This window comes from Carassius auratus, chromosome 24 (assembly GCF_003368295.1).
Source record: "Carassius auratus strain Wakin chromosome 24, ASM336829v1, whole genome shotgun sequence".
NCBI classification, from domain to species: Eukaryota; Metazoa; Chordata; class Actinopteri; order Cypriniformes; family Cyprinidae; genus Carassius; species Carassius auratus.
Window position 1 is genome coordinate 17,695,420 of NC_039266.1, and position 26,980 is coordinate 17,722,399.

The 26,980-nt window shown below is 36.5% G+C and overlaps 1 protein-coding gene across 2 annotated transcripts; it reads left to right on the forward strand.

Moving 5' to 3' along the window:
• Positions 1–229: 229 nt before the first annotated feature.
• LOC113042490 (phospholipase D1-like) lies at positions 230–25,661 on the forward strand. 2 transcript variants are annotated; one of them, XM_026201382.1, is made up of 25 exons: positions 230–376; positions 8,195–8,371; positions 8,898–9,064; positions 9,309–9,451; positions 9,770–9,881; positions 9,959–10,024; positions 10,123–10,181; positions 10,281–10,373; positions 10,488–10,640; positions 10,726–10,875; positions 12,215–12,298; positions 13,509–13,590; positions 14,110–14,220; positions 14,966–15,154; positions 15,924–16,140; positions 16,976–17,104; positions 17,401–17,519; positions 17,925–18,038; positions 18,134–18,244; positions 18,428–18,516; positions 18,763–18,876; positions 20,599–20,648; positions 22,506–22,640; positions 23,936–24,291; positions 24,378–25,661. In XM_026201382.1, the coding sequence occupies exons 2-24, from the start codon at positions 8,227–8,229 to the stop codon at positions 24,163–24,165; spliced, it is 2,862 nt and encodes a 953-aa protein (XP_026057167.1). In that variant the 5' UTR covers positions 230–376; positions 8,195–8,226; the 3' UTR covers positions 24,166–24,291; positions 24,378–25,661. The 2 variants fall into 2 exon arrangements, with proteins under 2 accessions (XP_026057167.1, XP_026057168.1); XM_026201383.1 differs by lacking the exon at positions 230–376 and adding an exon at positions 5,188–5,365.
• The last annotated feature ends 1,319 nt before the right edge of the window (positions 25,662–26,980 follow it).

The window sequence follows — 26,980 nt, forward strand, 5'->3', positions numbered from 1 at the left end:
TAACACTTTATCAACAAACATTTATCAAGGCTTCTTGGCAAATCAAATTTGGGTGGCCTCTCTTTAGGCTACACCTAGACCCATAAACGGTTGAATAAAAATAGAGGGTAATTTTTACTTCCTTAATATATTTCAAAACCAGATTAAAAACAAATATAAGCATGTGAACATTCTTAGTGATATTTTTAAGACTGTTAATAACATCTCTGGGGGAGTGGACGTCCACGCATAATTTAGATGGGCGGGTCCGACAGTGCCGATCGCAGAAGAGGAAGCGCGAGCCAGATGATCCGCGTTCGCCTCTAGCGCTGACTTTATGCTTGAGTAACGTTAGCAGATTCACAACAGCGCGGACCTGCCTTCAGTTCTTTAGCAGGTATGTTAACGTTACTTTATATGACTGGGTGGAAATTTTCTGAGTAATTTTAATTAAACACGCGGAGAAGTAATGACTTGGCTGAGTACAAGGCTAGATGAAGTGTTCTGTAGACTGACAGCTGTAAAACGCATGGCTACAGAATGTTGCATCTGGACTGCATCACATCAGATGAATGTACGAAAGAAACGCATTGGGGTTTAATATGTGTAGATTAGCTACAGTAAGAACTTGAGTGTGACACCTTTCAAATAATGCAGTTATGTTTCGATTGCCAACACCCACTGATTTTGCAAGGCAAACAACCAGCTGTACCTGCAGGGTAACTTCGGAGACTAGAACTGACTCTTAGTTACAATAGCTGCTACAACTGACTGACAGGTTTAAGATAAATGCTAATAAACAGAGGAGATGAAGCTGTGTGTGCTTCATTGTACTTTAATATTTTCTTGCAACCCAATTTCAAGGACCATCATCCTTTGGACCTTTTTTTTCAAAAAGAACAATTGAACAATTTGTACAATTGAAAGGTTCCATGTTAAAGGTTCTTCATTGAACTACATTGGTGCCCATATAGAATGCTTAAATATATATATAATATTGCAGATGTGACTTATATTATTTATTTTATTTCCTTTTCTCATTTGATTTGGCTGTGTATTGTGGTCTGGACAATTTCTGGCTGATTTTGTGAGATTTAGCCAAAAATGTGTGATGAGTATACTTAATTTCCCAGATTAATGTCTGCTACAAAATCTAGTTTAAGATTGGCAAATTAACTTTTACATAGACAAGGATTTGATTACAATCATTTTGTATTGCATAGTCCTGTAAAGTGTGTGTGTGTTGTCCATATTGTTTCTTGTCATATCAATAGGATCCCCTCAAGGATCTCGGAACAGAAAGGGAGTGTCTGGTTGACTTAGTGGGAAGGTGTTTGATGTGTGTTTCACATTGTATTTTACCCTTTGTACCCTAATGAGGCTAACTTCCACTTCTGACAACAACACGCTTACAAATTAGATTGTGTGTATGTACTGGGTAAAGACCATAATTATGTACTGGTGCACATTCCTTGACCCGCGGGTGTGGTTTCTGAGTACTACAGGCAGGAATCATGAGATATGACCGGTCCATTGATTACAGCAGAGCTGTCAGATGAGTATGCTGCAGGAGGTGACGCCTTATCTACATGTAACATCTGCTCTACGTTACATCGATAAAAGTGTTGCAAAGCTACAAGAGTTGCTAAACTGCCTTTTCCCCTGTAGCAACATCACCCTTTCTCCTCTTTTATTAAACACAGGGGGCTGTACGAGATAACCACTTTTGCACGTTGTCTACACAAGCAAGTTCAGAGAAAACTGTCTTTTGGTGGCACTAGTGGTGTGTTGTGCTCTCATTGTGGTTCATTTGCATCATCATGCTTTGGATCCTCTTTGCAGTGCACATGAAACCATTAGGCCCCTAGTTGTATATCTGAAAACCTTTTTTTCTGGTCAGTCCTTACAGAGGATTTTTTTGTTTTTACTCTTACTATTATTCTTTTTTTTTATGAGTAAACTATTGTTATGACCAGGCATTTGCATTGCGCTTGAGGAAAGAGGAAATTGAGCTCGTGGTCTATGTGTAATTTTATTTTTTAAATTTTTTCTTGAGGGACAGGAAGTTGAGTTCAAGTGAGCAATAAATCCTTAGACACACCATGTTTTGTTTAATTTAGAATTGTTTATTAAGAATAAAATATACAAAATATGGATGGGGATGTGGTGATTCAGTGTACTGACTGTACAGAGCTTAAGAGCTTGTGTGGTTTTGTTAGTTTTGTAGTTGTACCCAAGTGTTTGTTAATATGCATTTGTGAGCCACTTTCAATAAGACAGGAATGACTGCCGGTTTAATGAAAGTCCTGTGACCAGACGCACAAACATTCGCTCTGTTTTCATATTAGCTTAATAAACAGATGCTGTCGTGCATCACAAGTAAACCAGAATAGTTGTTTAAAGGAATAGTTTACCCCAAAATTAAAATTTGCTGAATATTTACTTGCCCTCAAGCCATCCAGTCAAGATGTTGATCGGAACAGATTTTGGAGAAATTTAGCATTACATCACTTGCTCACCACTGGATCCTCTGCTGTCACAGTGAATGGGTGCCGTCAGAATGAGAGTCCAAACAGCTGATGAAAACAACAACACAATGAATCCACATGACTATAATCCATCCAAACTGTGTTTGTATAATAAACAATATATTAAATGATGGACTGGAGTTGTGTGGATTACTTGTGGATTATTGTTATGCTTTTATCAGCTGTTTGGACTGTCATTCTGATGGCACCCATTCACTTCAGAGAATCCATTGGTGAGCAAGATATGTAATGATACAGTTCTCTAAACCTTTTTTTTTATCCCTTAAAGGAGAAGTTTAGTTTGCACAACAGCAACAGCCAACAGATACTGAGCAGCATAGCTGTGTTTATTAAGAGTGACAGAAATGCAGTTAGCAGAACTGGTGTTAAATTAAATCACTAGCAGTGTTTAATCAAATCACTCTTAGTTTAACAATATTAAAGTCACTTGCCTGTAGGCTGAGGAAATAAAAAATGCATTACATGTCAGTGACAACTAGAGGGCGCATATTCCAAAGATTTACGTTTGATGATGTCTGCAGTGTTTTGTAATGCAGAGGAGCAATGGTTCTGTGTGGATTCAGTGCTTGTTTGCGGATGTGCTTAGCAGTGTCAGTCTGCACTCTGAGCATTTGCTGCTAACATGCCTTCATTATGCATTGATGTTCAATGAAAATAAAAATAAATAAGTAATGAAATTCCTAGCATTGGTGTGTTAGCCCTCCTCTGTAATTCTTTATATAAGCCCATTAAAAAAACCGTAGGCAGGATGCCTTCTATTGGACATGCAGTTAATGTATCACCAGCACACATTGCCTGGATAGCAACATGGTTATGAATCCATCTAATGTTGTTCAAGGGCGGGAATGAATACAGAACAAAGCTTGTTTTAGATTCTAAATATAAGATTAATTTCTGATCTGCGCATGATGCACACATCAAAAGATTTACAGGTTTACAGCATTTGAATAAATGTTGTATTTAAAAAAAAATTTATCACTAGTTTTTTTTTTTCAGAATGTTTTTTAGTTTGGAATGTACGTGCAGACTAAGGGAATTAATCAATTAAGTTATATTTTTCACACTGACTTACATAGTAGGGAAAGAAATACTATAGAAAGTCAACCAACTGATTGATTAACAGCATTATTCAAAATATCTATTTTTTTGTTCAAAAATAGAAAGAAACTTCTAAAGGTTTGGAATGGAATGAATAAGGGTGAGAAAATGATGACAAGTTTAATTTTTGAGTTGAACTATCCCTTTAATAATCAAAACATATAAAAAATGTAATTAATGACAGTAACTGTCAAATTAACACATTAAGCTCACAGCAAATGTACATTAGCATTCAAACATTTGGACAGTTATATATTTATTTTTAAATTATTTATTTTAATTCATTATTTTTTTTGCATATATTATGTCAGAAATACGATAAAAAGTGTTAAATATTAAATATTTGTACAATTTACAACGATATGTTTTACTGTTTTAAAATGTCGTTTAATTCCTGTGATGGGAAGTTGTTTTACTGCAACAGAAAAAATTGATGAATTTCACTATGCTGATTGCATATTCAAGTAGCATTTCTTATTATTATCAATGCTCATCAGTGTTTTCATGGAAACTGGAATACATTATTTTTTAAAGATTATTTCATGAATAGAAAAAAAAACACTTATTTGAAACAGAAATCATGTCAAATAAAAAATATATTTCAACTCTAAACATTGAATGATAGTTTATCTATATTATTTAATTTGAATGCTTGTTTACTTTTTTGCAATGTAGGCATCGCACATCACAAAAAGCATATAAATACGATAATACGGTTCTAGACAATTATTATTATTATTATTATTATTATTATTATTATAGGTCAGGATCAAAATGCAACAATATTTTACACCAATTTTAATAACATTTATAAATTGTACAACATATGGTTTTGAAAATAAAAGTTAAAGACCCTTTATTTAGGGGTTGTTGATGACGAAATATGACACTTGGTTAGGCATGTAAATAAGGCTTGTGTTGTCTCATCCAGTGTAATATGAGTTGCTCAGCAGCTACTGGTTGTGTTTGTGTAAAGAAACATCACAGTTATGTCCTTTATCACAGTTAACCATCTATGGCGGCTCTTTTTGTTACTTTACAGTATCTCAGGTTTCCATCAGCGCTGAAAGAGCCACAAGTGTTGCGTTTCAAACACGTGCGGCACACTCTCTTTCTGTGTGACTGTGCGGCGTGTGGGTGTGTATGGACTGTCATCTCATCTGCCATGCAGTCCTTCCAGGAGATGAGCATTTAATAACCACTTTCTCCCGGAGAACAACAAGCACTGTGGCCTCAAACGCTGCTTTGCTGCTTTGTTGCTTTGTTTTTTTGTTTTAGGAGCTGGTGTGCATCCATTAGATTGATGGGTTTAAAAATAAATGAAGGCGCTGGTGAATATGATGTTTGTGTGTAGACTCGATCCACTTAGCGATAAGAAAGGGAGATAAGACGGTGGCACTGAATCATCTGGCAAATATTAACTTTAATGGCACTTTTGAGCATGAAATGTCAGAGAGATAAAAAAAGCACATCCCACACAAAACATATGACATAAGAAGCATGTTAGTGCATCTCCTGTAAGGCTGCTAAGGCTCCTCCCCATCTTGGCATGTGACTACTGTTTCAGACCTCATTATTCTTGAACATATACTCGGACACACACTGCTGTTCACCTGTGAGCGCCGTATCAGTGTTTGACCGTATTACACGCTTCTACTTAGTTTGACTTTTCTGGAGAGAAGAAGAAGAAGCTGAGGATAAAAGAAATGATGGGGGCATCTCTGCCTGTGTGTGGGCAGGTTAGTGAACATTCTTTAACATCAGTCAGATTTACTGTCATACTAGATTAAATGGACATTTAATGCTCTTTATGAATGGTCGAAATTATATTTTCTGATCTCCCATGCTGTCTTTTGAAAGAGAGAGATGCATTTCAAGCAGGCAGAAATAAGGAAGGAACTCTTCTGCTCTAGGCCACTTGTGAGTTTTTCTACATGTGTGACTGCTAGTCTAAAAATGTGTGTAATGTGTGCACACTGAAACATCAGAAATATCTGCGTTTGCACAGAGGGTGTGTTTTCTGAGATGTTTGCACACATGTATGTGAAAGAGCGTGAGTACTGCGGTATGTCACGGTGTTATATAGGCAATATTTTGTATTTAATATGAATTAAAGTGGCTCTCTTTATAGAGAGCAGCGTATTCCTCCTACTGTGCATGATGTCCACCTACCTGATTTGTGTCTGATGGCTTATGTTTCACACCAATGGCTTATGCAGTATAGCTACATGGAAAAAAAGGCTTGTATATGCATTTAGTTAGAATGTAGCTTTTTCGTGCAGAACACTGAATGTGTGATGTAACTTCTGGATTAGATCAACTAGATAAACAGTTTTCAGTTTGCTCCATTTTGACACTTGAAGCAGCATGAGGTTGGGCGTTGAGAGCTTGAGGGTGTTTCTATTGTAGCGGTGAGAATGTGTCTTTGGAGCTGCTCTGCGGTCCAGCTCCTTTATTTTAAATAGTAGTTTATTGAGCCGATCTATCACCGTCCGCCTTCAAAGATACAGGTGCATCAGTGAAAAAAACCACAGGAGGTTTCCAAACCTGTTGGAATGTGTGTTTGAGCTCCTCGTCTTATCAGAAAGGTGAAATCTTCTTAGTAGAAGTGAGTGGCAGTACGAGAAGCGTGAAGTAGTGTTTTGCTGATTATTGAAGCTGTCCTTTGTTCCTCAAACGTGAGAAATGTATATGTGTGCACTGGAACTCGAGGTTATTTGACTGTCTGATTTACATAAACGAGGAATATTTGAATAAAGTCTTTGACCTCCACATATCCGCGTGTCTGCGGCTTTTACGAGGATTTTTAGGGAAAACTTTGTCTAATGTTTGCCGTCTTACTGCTTTTGAACATTATTCATGGTGCTGATCCTATGTGATTTGTTACCGAGGCAAGCCTATTTAACTCTCGTTACCCACATCAACCAGCTGTTTGTAGTAGGTTCCGTTCATCACTGTAATGTGAGCCTACATTTACCAAACTGAGCGTTTCTTTTTGCATTACCTGGATGTGTATTGGTGGATGAGAGCCAATAATTCAGCGGTAATGTTGCAAGATCTCTCTGATCTATCACTTTAAAGTCTCCTTGAAACAAATGTAGTCCACAGATGCAGAGACACTTGTGTTTTTCGGAATTTGAAATTTAGTATGAGTGCTCAGTATCAACCAGTTTTACAGATCATATATTGATCGAGCTATACAGTATCGGTTGATTATTAATGGCTCCAGGTCAGATCCATGGAAACAAGAGTTATTCTTCAACAGGACTTCACTCTGAGTGTTTCCGTCATAGACAAGCGAAACACTCACCTGGATGCCTGGATGAAGTGTTAAAGTAATCATAATGTTGTTCAATGCGAGGTCAATAAGAGATCACTGCGAATTAGTGAATGATTTTAATTTAGTGCTGACTTAGGCTTTCATTTTACAGAGAGGTGTGTGACGTGCCATTTCATAGAAAGGCAAATGTGGCATCTCCACCAGAGTTTCCTGATGAATTTCTTATGAATCAAACATGATATGAGAATATGAAAATGGAAGATCTGCTCAATATGAAATTTCAATAGGATTACAATATATACACTACTGTTGAAACGTCTTTTATGCTCCTAAAGGCTGCATTCATTTGATCAGAAATGCTGTAAAACAGTGATATTGTTAAACCATTTTACAATTTATACAGTTTTTAAATGTAATTTATTTCTGTGATGGAAAAGCTACATTTTCAACATCATTACTCAAATCTTCAGTGTCAAAAGGGCCTTCTGAAATCATTCTAAAATGCTGATTTGGTGCTCAAGAAACATTTCTTATTATCGATTTCGATTATGCTGCTTAATATTTTTGAGGAAAATGTGCTACTTTTTTTCAGGATTTTTCTAATGAGTAGAAAAAAAAACATTCATTATAAATAGATATTTCATAATAGGCCTACATCTTTGCTGAATGAAAGTATTTATTTATTTTAAAAAATCTTACTGACCCCAGACTTTTGAATGATGATGGTTATAGACAAAAATGTATTTTCAATAGGCAATTTTCAAAGTTATCTTCTAACAAAAAAAAAAAAAGTTGTCTCTTTCATTGGAAAGTGCAAAGCAGATGTGCACAGGCCAAAGGTGAGGTTTGTTGTGACATTAATGAATGGCGATGATTTGGCACATGCATCTAATCTGGACAAAAGGGGGGTTTTTGGTTTTGTATGTGATGCCTTTATGCTTCTCAAAACTTTTTGTGAGCAGTTAGAAGGAAAGAGGAACAGGATGCAGACTGCAGTGTGTTGTCCCTAATGTAGTTTCCATCTTTCTATGGTCAGGAGGGATTTGTCTCCTGTTCAGTTCTGAATGAGTTACTCTAATCCTCATTCCTCCTCCTCCAAAAACAAGTCACACCATACATGCTCACATGCACGTTTGTTCAACATTCCCTATCGTGAAGGCTAAATTCATACAATTATACCTCATACCATTCCATGAATGTTTGAAGGATTTATGGCTTATTCTCAAACGCGAAACATTTTAATACTTGCTAATTTCTCCTGGTAAATAAAACGTTGTGTGTCTTAAAGGAGTGCCCTGGCCGGCAGGCCGACTGTTAGCCATGCTGCGGCAGCAAGAACCCACGGTCAGCACCCTGCATCTGGTGGCCAATGATATGACCGATATCATGGAGAACTTGGACACACGAGAACTCGACATGGGCGATGGGGAAGAGGAGTTTGACAGCCAGGACCCCAATAGTTCAGGTAAATAAAAAACAACAGCATAAAATCGCAAAATTATAAAATATATATATATGTATGTATATGTGTGTGTGTTTTTATATATATATATATATATATATATATATATATATATATATATATATATATATATATATATATATATATATATATATACAAAAATGTTAAGCAGCACAACTCTTTTCAAAAGTTATATTAATAAAATAAATGTTTCTTGAGCAGCATATCAGTATTTTAGAATTTCTAAAAGGTTATGTGACACTAAAGTCATTCAGTGTTAAAAGTTAGCTTTGCCATCACATGAATAAATAACATTTTTATAATCTGTATGTTCAAATAAAATCACATTTTTTTTGTTGTAATAATATTTCACAATATTACTGTTTTCACTGTAGTTTTGATTAATAAACACATCCCTTATGAGCATAAGAGACAGCTTTTAAAAACACGAAAATTTTACCAACCCCAAACATTTGAACAGTAGTTTAAATAACTGTCGGAAATGAATTAGAAATATTTTTTTCCACAGAAAACCGCATCCCCTTCTCAGCTGTGTATAAAACAGTAGGCTTTAAAGAGACCGGGGCACGTGTATTTCTTACCGCGCTTCCCATCACCGCCAAAATCCTGGAGGTGGAACGCTTCACTTCCTCACAGGATCGCTTCAACATCACCTACCAGAGAAGCGTCTCTAAGGTGAGATCTCCCACTCCGGCTCCGCTTCCCTTCATCAACCGTTAGTATGTGGGCTGAGGAGGTCATATTTGTTGCCCGGGAGATTTAGAGGTTGCCAAGGCAATTTACATGTTTCCCTGGAGATCTGGACACTGTAGACGAAATTACTTGGCACATGCAAATAAAATAGTTTTCAGAAGAATTCTGACAAAAGACCCTGTTAATGAATCTAATCTCCGTTTCTGTTGGCTGTTCGTGTGTCCAGGTGCTTCCTGCAGTGTTTAAGATAGAGATGAGACACGGGAACTTCACCTGGTTGATAAAAAGGAAGGAGAAACATTTTATGGAGCTTCACAGGGAACTACGCACCTACAAGACCCTCCTCAGAATTCCACTGCCGTCCCGCAGGTGACGAATATAAATTTATACAATATTATATAGTTGACTCTAATACTCATAATTGATTCCTGTGATGCAAAGCTGAATTTTCAGCACCATTACTCCAGTCTTTAGTCTCACATGATTCTTCAGAAATCATTTTAATCAGCTGGTTTCATGCTCTAGATACGTTTCTTATTATTAACAATATTCAGCAGCATTTATTGGATATAGAATGTCACTTTCAGTTAATTTGAAGCATCTTTGCTGTGCCTTGCTGTGTTTTGGCAATCTTAAGATCTCTTCCTCTGTCTTTGCCATCTTTTTTTTTTTATATTCGGATGATAGTCACGCGGAGCGGAGGCACACTATAAACAGGAACCTTGAAAGAAACATGCCAAGTCTACCCCGGGGAGGAGGTGAAGAACTGGCCAGGGAAGAGCAAGTGTCTAGTCGAAAAGTCAGTTTCCTGTTTCACTGACACACTGCTGCCAGTGTCACATGATTGATGTCTGACCAGTGTGATTTACTTTACAGAGACAACTTGAAGACTACTTGAATAAGCTGCTAAAAATGCCAATGTATAGAAACTACCATGCAACAGTATGTGCATATAGTAGACCGATCCTGTACAATATTTTAGTCCGTATGTTGTTTCTTGAATTGCATGCATTAACCACCTGCCCTGTTTTGTACTATAGATGGAATTCATTGATGTGAGTCAGCTGTCCTTCATTCATGATTTGGGACCAAAAGGCTTGTAAGAGTCTTCATTTAATGGCTAATAATGACGTTTTCGTAATTATTTATAGATGATTATTGCATTCTGTGTCATTTTCTGACCATGTTTCCATCCCAGGGAGGGCATGGTTCTCAAAAGGTCGGGGGGTCACCGTATTCCTGGACTGAACTGCTGTGGCCACAGTAAAATGTGCTACCGCTGGTCTAAACGGTCAGTGTGGTGTCATTCATATTCATATTATGCAAGACAATCACCATGCCACTCACCCACAGTAAGATGATTTTCAAGTAAAGACCCTTTTTGTCTTACTGTCGGTCTTTACAGGTGGATGGTGGTGAAGGACTCTTTCCTTGTCCTCATGAAGCCAGACTCAGGTGCCATCTCTTTCGTCCTGCTGGTGGATAAGGTGTTCGACATTAAAATGGAAACTAAAGACACCGAGACGAAGCACGGTGTCCGTATAGACTGTCTGTCCAGGTCAGTGAACACACATGGTCATTGAGGCACAATGTTGACCTTTTTCTGATGTTGACTGAGTGAAAGAGCTTTTTGTTTTGTAAAGGACTCTTGTGCTGAAGTTCACGAGCTACCGTCACGCTCGCTGGTGGGGGCAGGCCGTCGAAGATTTTGTGCGCAAATACGGCAGCAATTTCCTTAAGGATCACCGCTTTGGATCCTTCGCCAATGAACAGAAGAATATCCCATCTAAATGGTAAATACTCCTTTGTGCATGCATCCAATCGTGAAAAAGTTCATTCCATGGATGCTTTGGGGTAGGTACTTTTGACTTGGGCCAATAAGCAACCACCTAGCAACATCTAGACAACGTCCCACTAAACCTTTTATGTCAAATACTAGCTAGCATTTAGTTTTCAATTATATATTATTATTTATTTAATAATAAAAATTAATTTGAAGCCCACTAAAGCTAAGCTTATTAAATCTGAAATGATTAAAACTTTTTGTATAAACCTTTGTTTTATATATATATATGTGTGTGTGTGTGTGTGTGTGTAATATTACTGATTATCATTAATTATTTATTGAAAAAAAAACAATTTTGGTTTACAAAGCACACTAAAGCTAACTAATAGCTTATTAAAACTTTTAGTTTATTTAAACTTAAATGATTAAACCTTCATTATTAAAATTCATTATAAAATTATAACATATATTATCCTTCTTTCATTAAGTAAATAATAAAAATTAATATGACTTATATATATATATATATATATATATATATATATATATATATATATATATATATATATATAAATATATATATATATATATAAATGATGATTCAAGTTTACTTTTAGCTTTAGTTTTATATTCAATTATAATTTATTAGCCATTATTATGTTGTATTATATTATCATTATTATTTCTAGAAAAAATATATAATTATGATTATATTACCTATTATATTATTATATTACTCATTACTTTTATTATATTAAATTACATTTAGCTTCATTTTCATATTTTATTATAAGATAAGAGTTATTGCATTGTTATATGATATTATGGTATATCATACCACTGATTATATTATTTTTTTGTAAAAATATTCTCTTTCTACCTTTAGCTTTAGTTTTAAATTGAATTATGTTAGCTAGATAAACTGATTATATTATTATTTGTTTTCAGCTACAGTAATACGCTTCAAAACCATGCAGAGAAAATCAATAGCGCATCTAGCAGAAGCAGGTCTCCAAAGGTTTCCCAGAACAGATAAACATGTGAAAGCTTCAGCCGTCTGCCGCTGTGTCTTCGGGTGAAGCCTGTTTCACACGAGTAACTTGAGAGAAAGAGAGGGAAAGTGTAACCATAGACTCCATCCTCTCTTGACCCCGTGGAGGAGTGAGATTGTATCTAGGTGCAGCTACACAGATGGTCTGGGCAGATGACTTGTTGTTCATTGTTGCAGCATTAAGCCCTATTATTTGTGCTTGTTCTCTGAATAATGAAAATGATGTAATTAAGTTTGAGAAACAGCGAGAGTGTGAGCCCTTTGATTTGACTGGCTGGGTGTGTGTGTGTTTCAGGTATGTGAATGGGAAGCAGTACATGGAGGACGTGGCGAATGCACTGGAGGAGGCAGAGGAGGAGATCTTTATCACCGACTGGTGGTATGTTGACATAAAACCACTCCCATACATTCAGCTTTCCTTTGGGTAATATTGATTTATTTTAGAAGTACCGCACAGATTAGATAAACTGCATCGGTTCATGTATCCACTGTAAAACTTCCCCTAAACTCAGAGAAAATCAATAACCTTGCACAGTTCTAGCAATGCAACAGGATATTGAGTTCATTTCTTAAAGGGTTTCTAGAAAACAGAACAGAGACAATACTGGACATACTGACTTCAGGATATCAGTGTCCTAACCAGTCTCCACACAACAGATGTGTTTTGGTTCCAAATAGAAAATAACGTGTTTTCAGAAGTGTGTGCATGTGGAGCACAATTGAAAAATGAAAAAGATGAACAACATGTAGAGGATGGAAAAAAGTTCTTACAAAGTCATTGGAAAATTTCTACACTAATATAATATAATGTTTATGCCCAACTCCTTTTACCTTTTATTTTATTAATTATTAATAATTTTTAGATTTTTTTATTGATAAAATATAATTGTATTAAAATGTAATTAAAATAATTAACACATTTATTAGAGTTATTGAATTTATTATTTTTTGTTTTCAATTTATATTTTTCATTTTGTATTAAATTAATACCATTTATTATTTTATATAGAATTTTGTAACAAATATATCCCTTAATTAATTTTTTTTTTTAAGTATCTTTATCCAGTAACAATATATGACTGCAAAAGCATATTGTTCCAAAGTTTGTGAACTTTGAAAATAGAAAAAAAATTACTTTCGCTGTATACAGTTGCTTGTCACGTTTGCAAAAACTCAGATGGAAGAGATGTATTGCTTATTGCTTTTTCCTGTCATGACAGTTAGGTCATGAACTGAGAGAAAAGCTTAAAGGAAAGTAGTAGAAAGAAAAAGAGGGAAAGAAAAATAGTTTTATACTTTGTACGCACCCTCTCAGAGGGCACCACCAGCTGGGAGCAATGGCCAAACGGATCCGTTACCTTCATCAGACAGATGCCTGGTGCTGTGTTACAACATCACTCAATCATCGCAGCAGACATCCTGCAAGTGTGAGATTTGAGTGTGTGTGTGTGTGTGTGCACTTTTCCCCCCTAGCTTAATACATTGGAATTTATGTAGGCGACAGTGAGATGTGAGGCTAGACGTTGATGCATATTTGATGTTACAAATGCCTCCCCTGCTGATGAGGTCACCTCTGTGTGTCACGGCAGGCTGAGCCCTGAGATCTTCCTCAAGAGGCCTGTCGTTGAGGGCAACCGCTGGAGACTCGATTCCATTCTGAAACGGCAAGCGGTGAGTTAATCCAACACATTAGTGCACCGGCAATAAACCTTCCCATTCAGTGTACCGTATTTTTCGGACTATAAGTCGCACCTGAGTATAAGTCGCATCAGTCCAAAAATACGTCATGATGAGGAAAAAAACATATATAAGTCGCACTGGACTATAAGTCGCATTTATTTAGAATCAAGAACCAAGAGAAAACATTACCGTCTACAGCCACGAGAGGGCGCTCTATGTCTTCAGTGTAGACTACAGGAGCACTGAGCAGCATCTCTGGCAGCATAGAGCGCCCTCTCACGGCTGTAGATGGTAATGTTTTCTCTTGTTTCATTTCTCTCGGTTCATGTCAAATTAATTTTGATAAATAAGTCGCAGGACCAGCCAAACTATGAAAAAAAGTGTGACTTATAGTCTGGAAAATACGGTACTCATGTAATCATTTACACTCCTGGGTGTTTTCCTGGAAATATATTTATATTGACTGGTGGATATGCTGTACTGATTATCAAGAACTGTTTGTTCTTGCAGCAAAAAGGTGTGCGGATCTTTGTGATGTTGTACAAGGAGGTGGAATTGGCTCTTGGGATCAACAGCGAATACAGCAAACGGACACTACTACAACTTCACCCAAATATCAAGGTGAGATGAAAGTAGTCAGTTCATGAATTGGCTCACGTGAAGCTGTGATTATGAATAAGTTATCAATAACTGCAAAGCCAATAACTACTGAAATAAAACCTATTTTCAAGTTGACAAATTACAGAATTAAACTAAGTAACAAGCTGTTTTATGGATGGTAACTATAATATTATTACTGAAATCTTGGGTAAGGCTTTATTTTAAGGTGTCCTTGTTATACATTACATGTACTTTCTATGATTATAATTAATTTAATTATGCATACTTTCATGCAAGTAACCCTAAACCAAACACTAATCATAACCCTAACAATATAGTAAAGACTTTAATATTACGTCATACCTAAATGTATAATTACTCTGTAACAAGACACTAAATGTTACAATAAAATGTTACCAAATCAGTTTCATAATTAGTTGCACTACTAGTTACTGTAAAAAGTTATATTATTACTATAACTAATTACTAGTAAGTAGTTACTGCCCAACATTGTCTACAGCTTACTTATATCACATTAATGGTTCCTAGTTTATTTTAAATCAGTAATTTAAAAATGGTATCATTTGGGAGGTCAGTAGTAAATCTGAATGAGTCCCTGACTGGTCTGACTGAACTGCATATGGACTCAAAGTTTTCTTTACTGTGATCAACTATGTTGACTCGTGTTTTTGTTTTGCATATTGCGGTTTCACAATCTTTAACCTCTGTGCTACATCAGAGAGTGCTAACAAATGTATTTTCTCAGGTAATGAGGCATCCTGACCATGTCTCCTCTTCCGTGTACCTGTGGGCACATCATGAGAAGATTGTGGTGATCGACCAATCGGTGGCTTTCGTGGGAGGCATTGACTTGGCGTACGGACGCTGGGATGATGTGGAGCATCGGCTGACTGACATAGGAAGTGTTACCAGGACTCTTCCCGTGTCTGCAGAGGTTTGAGAGATCTCATATTTTATACTGGCAGTGGTATTTATTAAAGGGATAGTTCACCCAAAAATATAAATTCTGTTATTAGTTACTCACCCTCATGTTGTTCCAAACACGTAAGACATTAATTCATTCATCTACGGATTTTCATTTCTTTTTATTTAATTTTTAGACATTTTAGTTCCTAAACTAATTTCAGTTAGTTGCCAATAATAATAATAATTTAAAAAATCATTTAATTATTTATGTGTGTGTGTATACAGGTGTGTATATATATATATATATATATATATATATATATATATATATATATATATATATATATATATATATATATATATAAAACGTAAAAAATTAAATTGATATATTTATATATCAATTTATATATATATATAAAGTTTTTCAACTAATATTTATATTTCAATTAAAATCAATTTTTGTGACTTATATAAATACACAATCAAATATAGAAAATACCGTATTTTCCTGACTATAAGTCACACTTTTTTCATAGTTTGGACGGTCTTGTGACTTATAGTCAGGTGCGACTTATTTATCAAAATTAATTTGACATGAACCAAGAGAAAACATTACCGTCTCTGGCCGCGAGAGGGCGCTTTATGCTGCTCAGTTCTCCTGTAGTCTACACTGAACAGTGCGACTTATATATGTTTTTTTTTCCTCATCATGACGTATTTCTGGACTGATGCGACTCAGGTGTGACTTATAGTCCGAAAAATATGGTACTTATTTGATGTCCTTCTGTGTGTCACAGATCACTTCCGAAGGCTCTCCCGCTATGGCCTCTCAATCAAACGGTTCCAGCACGGAGCACACTAACGGCAAAAGTTTGCCTGTTGACACAGTGGACCAGCCGAAACTGAAAGGACAGGGCAAGACAAAGAAGACCCGATTCAGCATCCGCAGGCACCTGCAGAAACACGGGCTGGCTCCTGCAGACAGCGTGAGCAGCGTCGAGAGCTCTGAAGAAAGTGAGTACGCCTCCGTCTCTGGAGCGCTGGCGAATGCAGACTAGTGGCATGTTACTGACCTAAACTCCCACATTCAGCACGGCTGGTTCTCTAAAGCCTGCTGGCAGCACTTTAATATCACTGAGCAGCTTATGAAGTGATTTACAGTGTTTACCCCAAGTGCAGAAAAACATGAATCATTAAGGTTTCAGTTGAGGCTTGTGATATTAAAATGTGTTTTTATAAAATACGCTTAGGAATATTTTAGTGTAAAATCTATATTCATGTTCAAATCGTCTCTGTTTTTCACTCACGTTTTCCATGCCATGCTTTTTAAGAGGGTTGTCTCGGTTGTAAAGATACCCCTTTTCTTTAGGTTATTCTAACAGTATTTGCAGCCACCAAAATTTGATCCCTCTTAAATGGATTGAGCTGAGAGTGTCCATGCCCTCCTGCTTGTGCCCAAGTGGTGAGTAAGAATCAGGCTTGGGTGAGAGGTTTCAGGTGCGGACTCTGTCAGAGGTTGTCCCTAATTCTGATCCTGAAAGGTTTCGCTGTAAAGAGCTATTTCATGGGTCAATAGAGCAACCTTTCAAAGCACTGTGTGGTTTGCTGTGTTTCAACATTCAGCTGGAGGAGTCTGACTGAGATGCAGAGTATTCGAAGCTGGCAGATTCTATGCATGTGTGTTAGTTTGGACTGACATGGCAGTCACTCAACAGTGTGAAAGCATGGATTTCTGAGAAAAGTAGAAGTTTTGTGTGTTTTGTATTGATGCATGGTTTTGGTTGCGGTTTTTTGTTGATAGTTTTTTTTTTCGTCTTAATTAGTTTCTTTTTTCTGTGACTCTTCTCAGAGACTGAAGCGGCACAAGATCTGCAAGCAGATGTGATTGGCCTGATGGGAAACACGCGTTTCTGGCATGGCAAAGATTACTGTAACTTTGTTCATAAGGACTGGGTCCAGTTGGATAAACCTTTTGATGGTGAATTATTGCATTTAAAGTTTGCATTTTTTTGGTATTACAATTATTTTGTGCATATCAATATAATACAATACAATACAATACATAAAATGAATTAATATAAAAGCTTTATATATATTGTGTATATATTCATATTATGTACATTTGTAAAAGAATATTACAATATTCAAATGTTACAGTTTTAGCCTTTTAACATGCTTTTAAATCCTATTTTGACATTTAAAATTGTGTTTTTCTTTTTTAGATTCAAATGATTTAAATAAAATAAAAAATTCTGTATTCTGTTCTTTTTGCAGATTTCATTGACAGGCACATAACTCCCAGAATGCCTTGGCATGACATTGCCTCGGTGGTTCATGGGAAAGCAGCCAGAGATGTTGCACGTCACTTCATTCAGCGCTGGAATTTCACAAAGGTGAGAAAGACAACATTGGCATCATTGTGGATAGCTGACACATAATATGTCCACGGTTTTTTTTTTTTCTACATCAATATTGTATGTTAAAATGAATATGAATGTCAAAGAAAATTATAGATTGTTGAACTGGTCAGCATTTATTTTTAATTTCCAATGATCCTGCAGTGTGAGAAATTAATTTTTAAAGTACAGATATTCCACACAGTCTTTTTATTAATATTTTGTAAAACATGTACAAGTATGAATAATAATTCAAATAAAATTAGTTTTTACAAGTTTTACACAGCAAGACATTTCATCTTCCTAAATGTATTTCATGTCACCCCCGCCCCGTGCTGTTGACTCATATCATAAACATTGTTTTGAATATATGTTTGTATTTGCATTGCCAACTTGTTTCAGATCATGAAGCCCAAATACAGATCCCTGTCGTACCCATACCTCCTTCCTAAATCTCACACTACTGCGAATGAGATCAAGTATCAGGTCCCTGGCTGCACCCAGACTAATGTCCAGGTACATACAATTTTATGTACACATCCGTATTCCCATCAGATCCTCTACAGACAAATACCACATACATCTTTAATAATTCTCTCTTGAATTATTAGGTGTTACGATCTGCCTCAGACTGGTCAGCGGGTATAAAATACCACGAGGAGTCGATTCATACAGCTTACGTCAACGCAATTGAAAACAGCGAACACTATATTTACATAGAGGTGTGTGTCTCAAATGACATATACTCACTTCTCTAAATGGGTTCATATTATCCCCGTCTAATAGCCTCACTGTTGACGTATTGGCTGCTAACCACAGAGAATGTTGCTTTTCTGTCTATAGAATATACAGGATGTCCTATATTAGTCTTTCAATGGGCTAATGTGTAGTGTTTCCTCTTTCAGAACCAGTTCTTCATAAGCTGCGCAGACAACAAAGTCGTTCACAATAAAATCGGAGATGCCATTGCCAAGAGGATCATTAAGGCATATCGGTGAGCTGCATTCAATAAGTTGCTTCTTTTGTTCAGTCTCTAACATATTAAACTAATCTCTGACACACAAAGGCACTCAATTTCTTTAATGAAACACTTGTAAATCAATAAGACTTAGTCTGAAGACAAAAAGGTATTCTTTATTGGTAAAACAATAGCCAGCCAGGAATGAATAGACTGTATAAGGCCATATTTACACAAACTGTCTTTGACAGTTATGTCATGTACTTTCTGTGTGGTTTACAGGGATGGTAAAAAGTACCGCGTGTATGTGGTCACACCACTGCTTCCTGGGTTTGAGGGGAACATCAACACTGGAGGAGGCAGTGCCATACAGGCAGTCATGCACTTCAATTACAGGTAACACTAAATACCATATTTTCCGGACTATAAGTCGCACTTTTTTTCATAGTTTGGCTGGTCCTGCTACTTATAGTCAGGTGCGACTTATTTAGCAAAATGAATTTGACATGAACCGAGAGAAATGAACCAAGAGAAAATATTACCTTCTACAGCCGCCAGAGGGCGCTCTATACACTCACTGCTCCTGTAGTCCACACTGAAGACATAGAGCGCCATCTAGCGGCTGTAGACGGTAATGTTTTCTCTTGGTTCTAAATAAATGCGACTTATAGTCCAGTGCGACTTGTTTTTTTCCTCATCATGACGTATTTTTGGACTGATGCTACTTATACTAAGGTGCGACTTGTAGTCCAAAAATATGGTAATAGGATCTGAGTATTGAGTAGATAGAAATTTCCTTAGTTTTTACATACTACTATTTAAACTTCATTCTGCAAAGGATGTGAATGCAAAGAAATATGACACAAAAGATTTTGAACTTTATATTCATCAAAGAATTATGAAAAAAAGATCATAGTGTCCAAAAAAGAATTTTTAGAGCTAAATTAAAGGGATAGTTCACCCAACAGTGTAAGACCTTCCTTCATCTTCGGCACTCAAAATTAAGATATTTTTGATGAAATCCGAGCGCTTTCTGACCCCGCATAGAGAGCAACACAACTGACACAGAATAGTAAGGACATCATTTAAATTTTATGAAGCTACGAGAATACTTTTTGTGCACAAAGAAGACTAAAATAATGACTTCATTCAGCAAACTCTCTTTTATTTTTGTTTTCTTTGTGCACAAAAAATATTCTCGTAGCTTTATATAAAATTAAGGTTGAATACTGATGTCAGATGGACTATTTTAATGATGTCCTTACTACTTTTCTGGGCCTTGAATGTGTCAGTTGCGTTGCTGTCTATGCAGGGCTAGAGAGCTCTCGGATTTCATCAAAAATATCTTAAGTTGTGTTCCGAAGATGAACGAAGGTATTATAGGTTTGGAACAAAATCAGGGTGACTAATTAATGACAGAATTCTCGTTTTTGGGTGAACTATCCCTTTAAGCAGAACAACTGTTTCCAACATTGCTAGTATTAACAGGTTTTTCTTGAGTACCAAATCAGCAGATGGAATGATTTCCGATGGGTTTCGTGACAATGAGCATTGGATTCTGAAAATTAAGCCATGCCAACACAGTAATAAATCATGAAATATTATAGATGTAAATTATCAGATAATTGAAAGGAATATTCAATCTTCAGTAGTTCATCTTCCTTTAATAAAGCCAGTTACCACAGAAAATAAATTTTCAGTGCTAGTAAAAGTGAAACACTGAATATAATATACAGACAAGTTTAGTAAGTGACTGTAGAACAGCATAGTATAGTATAGTATAATTTATTTTGGAAGTATACTATACTGTACTTGTGACTATAAATAGTGTTTTAATCTTCCATTCTGTAAATAATGTGTTTGACCTCCAGTGTACTGTAAGTGCTTCACTGAAGTGATTTTTTTTTTGTGGTAACTGACCACAGAATGCTGCAAATGTGTTTATAGAGCATTGCATGTATTGAAGACAACACATTACTTACATCTAGCCATAAAAGTTCAAATATTATTCTGCTGCATTGAATAGTTATCAGTTATCTTATAAATAGGGAGTGTTTTATTGGAGGGATTTTTTTGCGAATGTTTTTACTGAATTTATTGTGTCTTTTTTTAATGCAGGACAATGAATAGAGGAGACTGCTCCATTATCTCTCAGCTGAAGAGAGAAAGTGAGTACAGAGATATATAAATACCTCTAAATGTTTCCTCTGTGAAGGGTGTGTCTGTAATTCTTCAGATGTTCTTCATAGAGTTTCTGTGGTTGACCCAAGCAGTGCAGGCACTCAAAGATCTATGTGGTTTTCTGTATCCACCACTTTGACAAATTAATGGCTTGGTTGCATTTTATTTGATGGGTTTTGGTGTCAAAGAAGAACAAGAACAAGAAAACAAGGATTTCTTGAAGTCCTAGCCTTTTACCTATGAAGCCTTTAGTCTTCCCATCCAAAAAACTACACAGTAATGGACAGGAATAGATCTTATATTCTCAAACAAGTTTGCTGCAGTTGTATCTTAAATAAGACACAACTGTACTATCCTATGAAGGGATTTATAATGCAGCTTTAATAATACTAGATCTTAAAGAAGCCTTCAGAACTTTAAAACACAACAGTGCCCTCTTGTGGTTCTTAATTTATAGTGAAAGACAAAATCATAGTTGTTAGTTGTGAAAGACCTAGTGGGAAAAGTACGCAGTGTGTGGGTTTTGTATTGTGTACCATCTACTTGCAGTCAAGCACACTGCTGCAGTGTCACGATGTGGTGAAGAGCGTTCAGTCTGTACCAATTGACCCCATCATGAGAAAGGAAGGAGTGAAGTTTCTCTGTTTGAATAATCCAATACGTTGTTGGTGTTCTGTTGCAGCTTCACTGGATCTGAGCGTTCCCACAGTGTCCCGAATACAGATACATATAACTGGTTGCTGAAAATGCTTTGATTGTGGGTGCATCATTGGTCTGGTGCAGTTATAAATATAGCTGTGGAACTGCACAGCCTTCTGCTCGAATCAAATAATCAAAAATGCTAAAATATACAAGAAATTTAGTTACATTTAAAATAAATATTTTGAAGTATGAGAAGCTGTATGTAAGACACTATTTTTTTTAAGTGACACTGTACAACTTTAACACCAGCAGATGAAGTATCAGAAGAAGGAAACGGAAACTCTATTGAGCTCCTCGTGAGGCGTGAACTTGAGGGGTGTCGAAATACATGCAAAAAAAGTCCAACGATCAAATGGATTAAACAGAATAATTACAGAGCAAACTACTAAATCCCAGTAGATGACTTCTAATTTAACTTAACTGAATCTGAAAATCTTCTAACCTCTGTGACTGATATCATCAAGTTTTTCATATGTGATGATTTATGCTCCAAAATACAGTGGGCTTATAATAATTATTTACATGTTGTGCATTTGGCACACACTTTCCTTCCTTGTCTTTACTTTTTATTCAAATTAATTATTGCATCAGGTTTATTTATATAGTGCTTTATACAGTACAGATTGTTTCAAAGCAGCTTCAAAGGAAAATAATGGTCTTAATGTTGCAAAATTCATCAGTTATTAAATAATTTCCATTTTTATCTATGAAGCAGCTCTATAGAAGAAAAATAGTTTTCATTATTCAGCTCAGTTTATTTTAATTTTGATTAAGTTCAATGACAATTGTTGCAGAGTTTATTATCATTGTAGGTACCGCTTCAGAAACAGTGTGAAATAGTTTGACAAAGGTGTAAAAGTTAAAAGAGAATTTTATTGGACCTTTAAACAATGTACGTAAATCAGTATTTCTCGATTCAAGCATACAGAAAAATTTAAATGTCAAAAAATTATAAACATTATTTTATTATATAAAGTTCAACTAAGTTATGCTATACAGATGAATAAGTTATATAGGTAAATGACACAATATTTATTTTTGGCTGAACTATTTCTGTAAACATCAAATGAAACCGGAACATTAATGTATAAAAACCCTATTAACATCATTTGCTGTCTCTCTCTCTTTCTGTGTGTCTGCAGTGGGTGATCAGTGGATGAATTACATCTCATTTGGGGGTCTGAGGACCCACGCTGAGCTGGAGGGAAAGTTGGTGACTGAACTGATATATGTGCACAGCAAGATGCTTATTGCCGATGACAACACCGTCATCATTGGTGAGTAAAAATAGAAATCTGCAGACAGGAAAAACACATAATGAGTGTGTATCATCTATACATGTGTTTATAGAAATGATGTGGCAATCATGAAACTGCTGCTGTGGTAATTTGTGGTAATGAGAAGTAAACTGTTAAAGGGTTAGTTCACCCAATAATCAAAATTATGTAATTAATAGCTCTCCCTCATGTCGTTCCAAACCCGTAAGACCTCCCCTCATCAGAGGATCCGTTGGAATATTTTGAAGCATCGAAAATACATTTTAGTCCAAAAATAGCAAAAACTACGACTTTATTCAGCATTGTCTTCTCTTCTGGGTCTGTTGTGAGAGAGAGTTCAAAACAAAGCAGTTTGTGGTATCCGGTTTGCGAACGAATCATTCGATGTAACCGGTTCACGTCTCCAATACGCATTAATCCACAAATGACTTAAGCTGTTAACTTTTTTAATGTGGCTGACACTCCCTCTGAGTTAAAACAAACCAATATCCTCGGTTCTTGAATCGGACACGTCTGACAGAAACGATTCTTGACTCGAGAACGAGTCAATCTTTCGCTCTTTATCTGGCTCGGCTCGGTGTTCATCTTCAGTTCTCTCTTCACAGCAGTTCAGTCAGTGTACTGTTTGAGTTCATGAATTACTCCGGGATATTGGTTTGTTTTAACTCAGAGGGAATGTCAGCCATATTAAAAAGTTAACAGCTTAAGTCATTTATGGATTAATGCTTATTGGAGACGTGAACCATTTTAAATGATTCAGTTCGATTTGGTGAACTGATTTAAGAAGATCCGGTTACATCAAATGATTCTTTTGCGAACCAGATATCACTACACTGCAGTGTTTTGAACTCTCTCTCACAACAGACACGGAAGAGAAGAAAATGATGAATAAAGTCATAGTTTTTGCTATTTTTGGACCAAAATGTATTTTCGGTGCTTCAAAAAATTCTAACTGACCCTCTGATGTCACATGGACTACTTTGATTATTTTTTTATTACCTTTCTGGACATGGATAGTATACCGTACACACAGTTTCAATGGAGGGACAGAGAACTCTCGGACTAAATCTAAAATATCTTAAACTATGTTCTCAAGATGAACGGAGGTCTTACGGGTTTGGAACGACATGAGGGTGAGTTATTAATGACATAATTTAGATTATTGGGTGAAGTAACCCTTTAATATCAGAGAATGACAGAGATGGAATGCCTCCTCCTGCTGTTAAGATGTATTAAGATGTATTGTAGTCTATTATTTAAAACTTTCATCATAAATGTACAATGTATATGCCAGGGTTCTGCTAATATCAATGACCGGAGCATGCTGGGTAAGAGAGACAGTGAGGTGGCCGTCATCTTTGAGGATATCCACACTGTGAAGTCAGTGATGGATGGTCAGGAGTATCAGGCCGGACGCTTTGGATTGAGCCTGCGGCTGGAGTGTTTCAGGTTCAGGACTCATTCAAGTCTGTTTCTTAACATAAACAAGCAAATAAGGTTTAAAGATGTTTTCTACTTCCTTTAAAATCAATAGGATGATCTTGGCGCCAACACTGATCCCAGCATTGAAGTGACGGACCCTCTAAGTGACCAGTTTTACAAGGAGGTGTGGATGACCACCGCTGCCCGCAATGCAACTATTTACCAGAAGGTCAGCTTAAAGTTTCACACAAAATATCTATCTATCTATAAGTTTCTTTTCATATAACCTGACTGAAACTTCTCCTCGTGCTCCAGGTGTTCCGCTGCTTGCCGTCCAGTGATGTTCGGTCAATTTTAGAGCTGGATGGCTTCCTCTCTAAGCCTGGTTTGGAGAAGGAGGACCCTGCACGTGCTCAAGAGGAGCTGAAGAAGATTCGAGGCTTCCTGGTGCAGTTCCCTCTCCAGTTCCTCAGCGAGCAGAACCTTCTGCCACCCATCGGATCGAAAGAAGCCATGGTGCCCATGGACGTGTGGACATGAGAGAACCTGCCCACATCAACCCGAATAAAAACTGAAACTGCAGATGTACCAGGAACGACCTAAGCTTTCTTATCATATAATAAACACTTCTGAGACTGAAAATGAGATCTGAAGGCGCACCAGTTATAAGTTGTTTACCAGATTGGTTTGTTTCATCCCTGATTGTCTATATATTCTAACACTATGCAACTAATATTATTTTTATGAGCTACTCATAAATCTTATAAAATGGTTATATGGATCCTTTTGTGGTGTCCTGATTGGATGCTGTATGTTGGTTTTGTGCCCTGTAACATGCACTGAATAGGTATTATTCTCTGCAATTAAGTGCCAACTATGTATGTGAAATTACATCTTTTCTCAATATAAAGTGGAAACATTTCTCATGTACTATATCTCAAGGTAATTTAAGGTTATTGATAGTGGACGTGGTCCATTAAATGTTGCTTTCCTATGGTATGAATTGCCATGTTTTGGTGGCCTTATTTCTTAACTGTGTTCTTAATGCTGGTTGTGAACTAAAACCCACCAAAGCATTTGTCTTTTATGACCAAACCAAGTTGTTTTCATAAGACTAGTATTTAGACTTCTCCCCATTATTTGTCCAAATTGTACATAAACTGTAAAACATGCCTGGAGCTTTAAAGAAGTTTACTGTCCGTGCTTGAAGTAATGAAATCATTGCTCGTGACATTCCATTTAAAAGTACTGAATCGGCTACAACTGCTACCATTTAAATAAACTGTCCAGGATTTTCATGTCACTGTAAAGGCCGCAGCATGTGTGTCCTGCATTCTGAGTATCCAGCAAGTATCTTCTAACAGTTGTTAGTCAAGCACTTAAATGTCTGCACTGCTGACTGTGTACAGTATCTGCACTTTTACTTCAGAAACTAATTCCTGTTCTGTTCTTTGTCACCTTTTCCTCATGTATTTTCCCCATTAATTGCATTTTTGCACACAATGTGTATCATCAAAAACACAAATGATCTGTGTTGGGATGTTTATGAAATATGTGAATTGATGTTATACAGATGATTAAACCATAATTTTCACACTATTGAGTCTGTCTGGAGGTCTGTCTATCTATCTATCGATCTGTTATCAATGTGTTACAAATGGTTGATTGGAACATCATGTCTGTTCTACGGCTGTGTCTGTGTGTGTGTGTGTGTGTGTGTGTGTGTGTGCGCGTGTGTGTGTGTCTCTGGGGTGTCTGGTAATGACTGAATGTGTGAACACTGTCTTACTGTCTCAGTGGTCTGTGTGGGGGTGTGTGTGTGTACATGTGTTTCTCTGGGATATGTACAGCTGTCATGTTCCCTGCAGACTGCAGTCTGTGAGCACAGCTGAGCAACAGTCCCTGATACAATCTCCTGACCTTTGACCTACCGCTCACATAGTGCAGATATAACGTCATTGGGCATTACAAACTCACCAGTTCAATTATAAATCTATAAAACCTGATGAGTGAGTTTGGAATCTTTATTAATCTCACATGCAGGTATTGCATTTCACTTTTTTTTTTATTGATATTCAATTATCTGCCATTTCAGTGTTTAAATGTTCTATTATTATAATGTTGGTCTCATAACTGGCCTAAAGTTTGCCTTGAGCAGGTCTCTGTTGTTGTAGACAACAAGCCCATACACAAAGTGCCATTTCTGTCTGACTGGAAAGAAATGAGAGATAGATAAAGACCAGGATTACTACAAAAGCATGTCGTCCTGTGCTCAAGCTCGTGCATGTCTGAACATTGTTTCTAAAATCCTCAGATATGTGTACCTGTGAGCCTTTTTGTTACAATAAAAAAGCGAAATCACTTTTTTTTTTCAGGTTTAAAATGTGGCCAGGTGTTTTAAATATATTATTTGTGTGCATAACCACGAGTTTCACTCCTAATAGACATCTCAAAACATACGCATGTCAGACGGCAGAATCATTATAGCAAAGTCTTTAATGATATGTGTGCTAGTGTGAACGATTTTGTTCTGCTAACACTATTAGCTAGTTTACTGTCCAATAAACGGGAGGAAAGATATTCTCCCTTTTCCTCAAATCTCCAGAGCAAATCGAAACAACAGTGACGATGATGAATGGAAGCAAATCTGGTTTGAAGGCATGTAATTTGATCAGGCTAAGTCACACAAATACAAAGGATCTTATCATAAAGGAGTAGCCTATTGCACAAACCACTGCAATGTGACTGCATTGTCAGCTCAAAACATTTTCTCACAGGCAATGCTAATGCTAATGATGTGTTGTTGCAACAGATAGAGCCCAATCAGGTTTTCAAGTTCACAAAATGGCCTGTTTTTACAGGCAAAAGTACTGAGGAACAAAGCTGTCTTGTGCAAAAGCGGAGAGGAATGAGAGAAT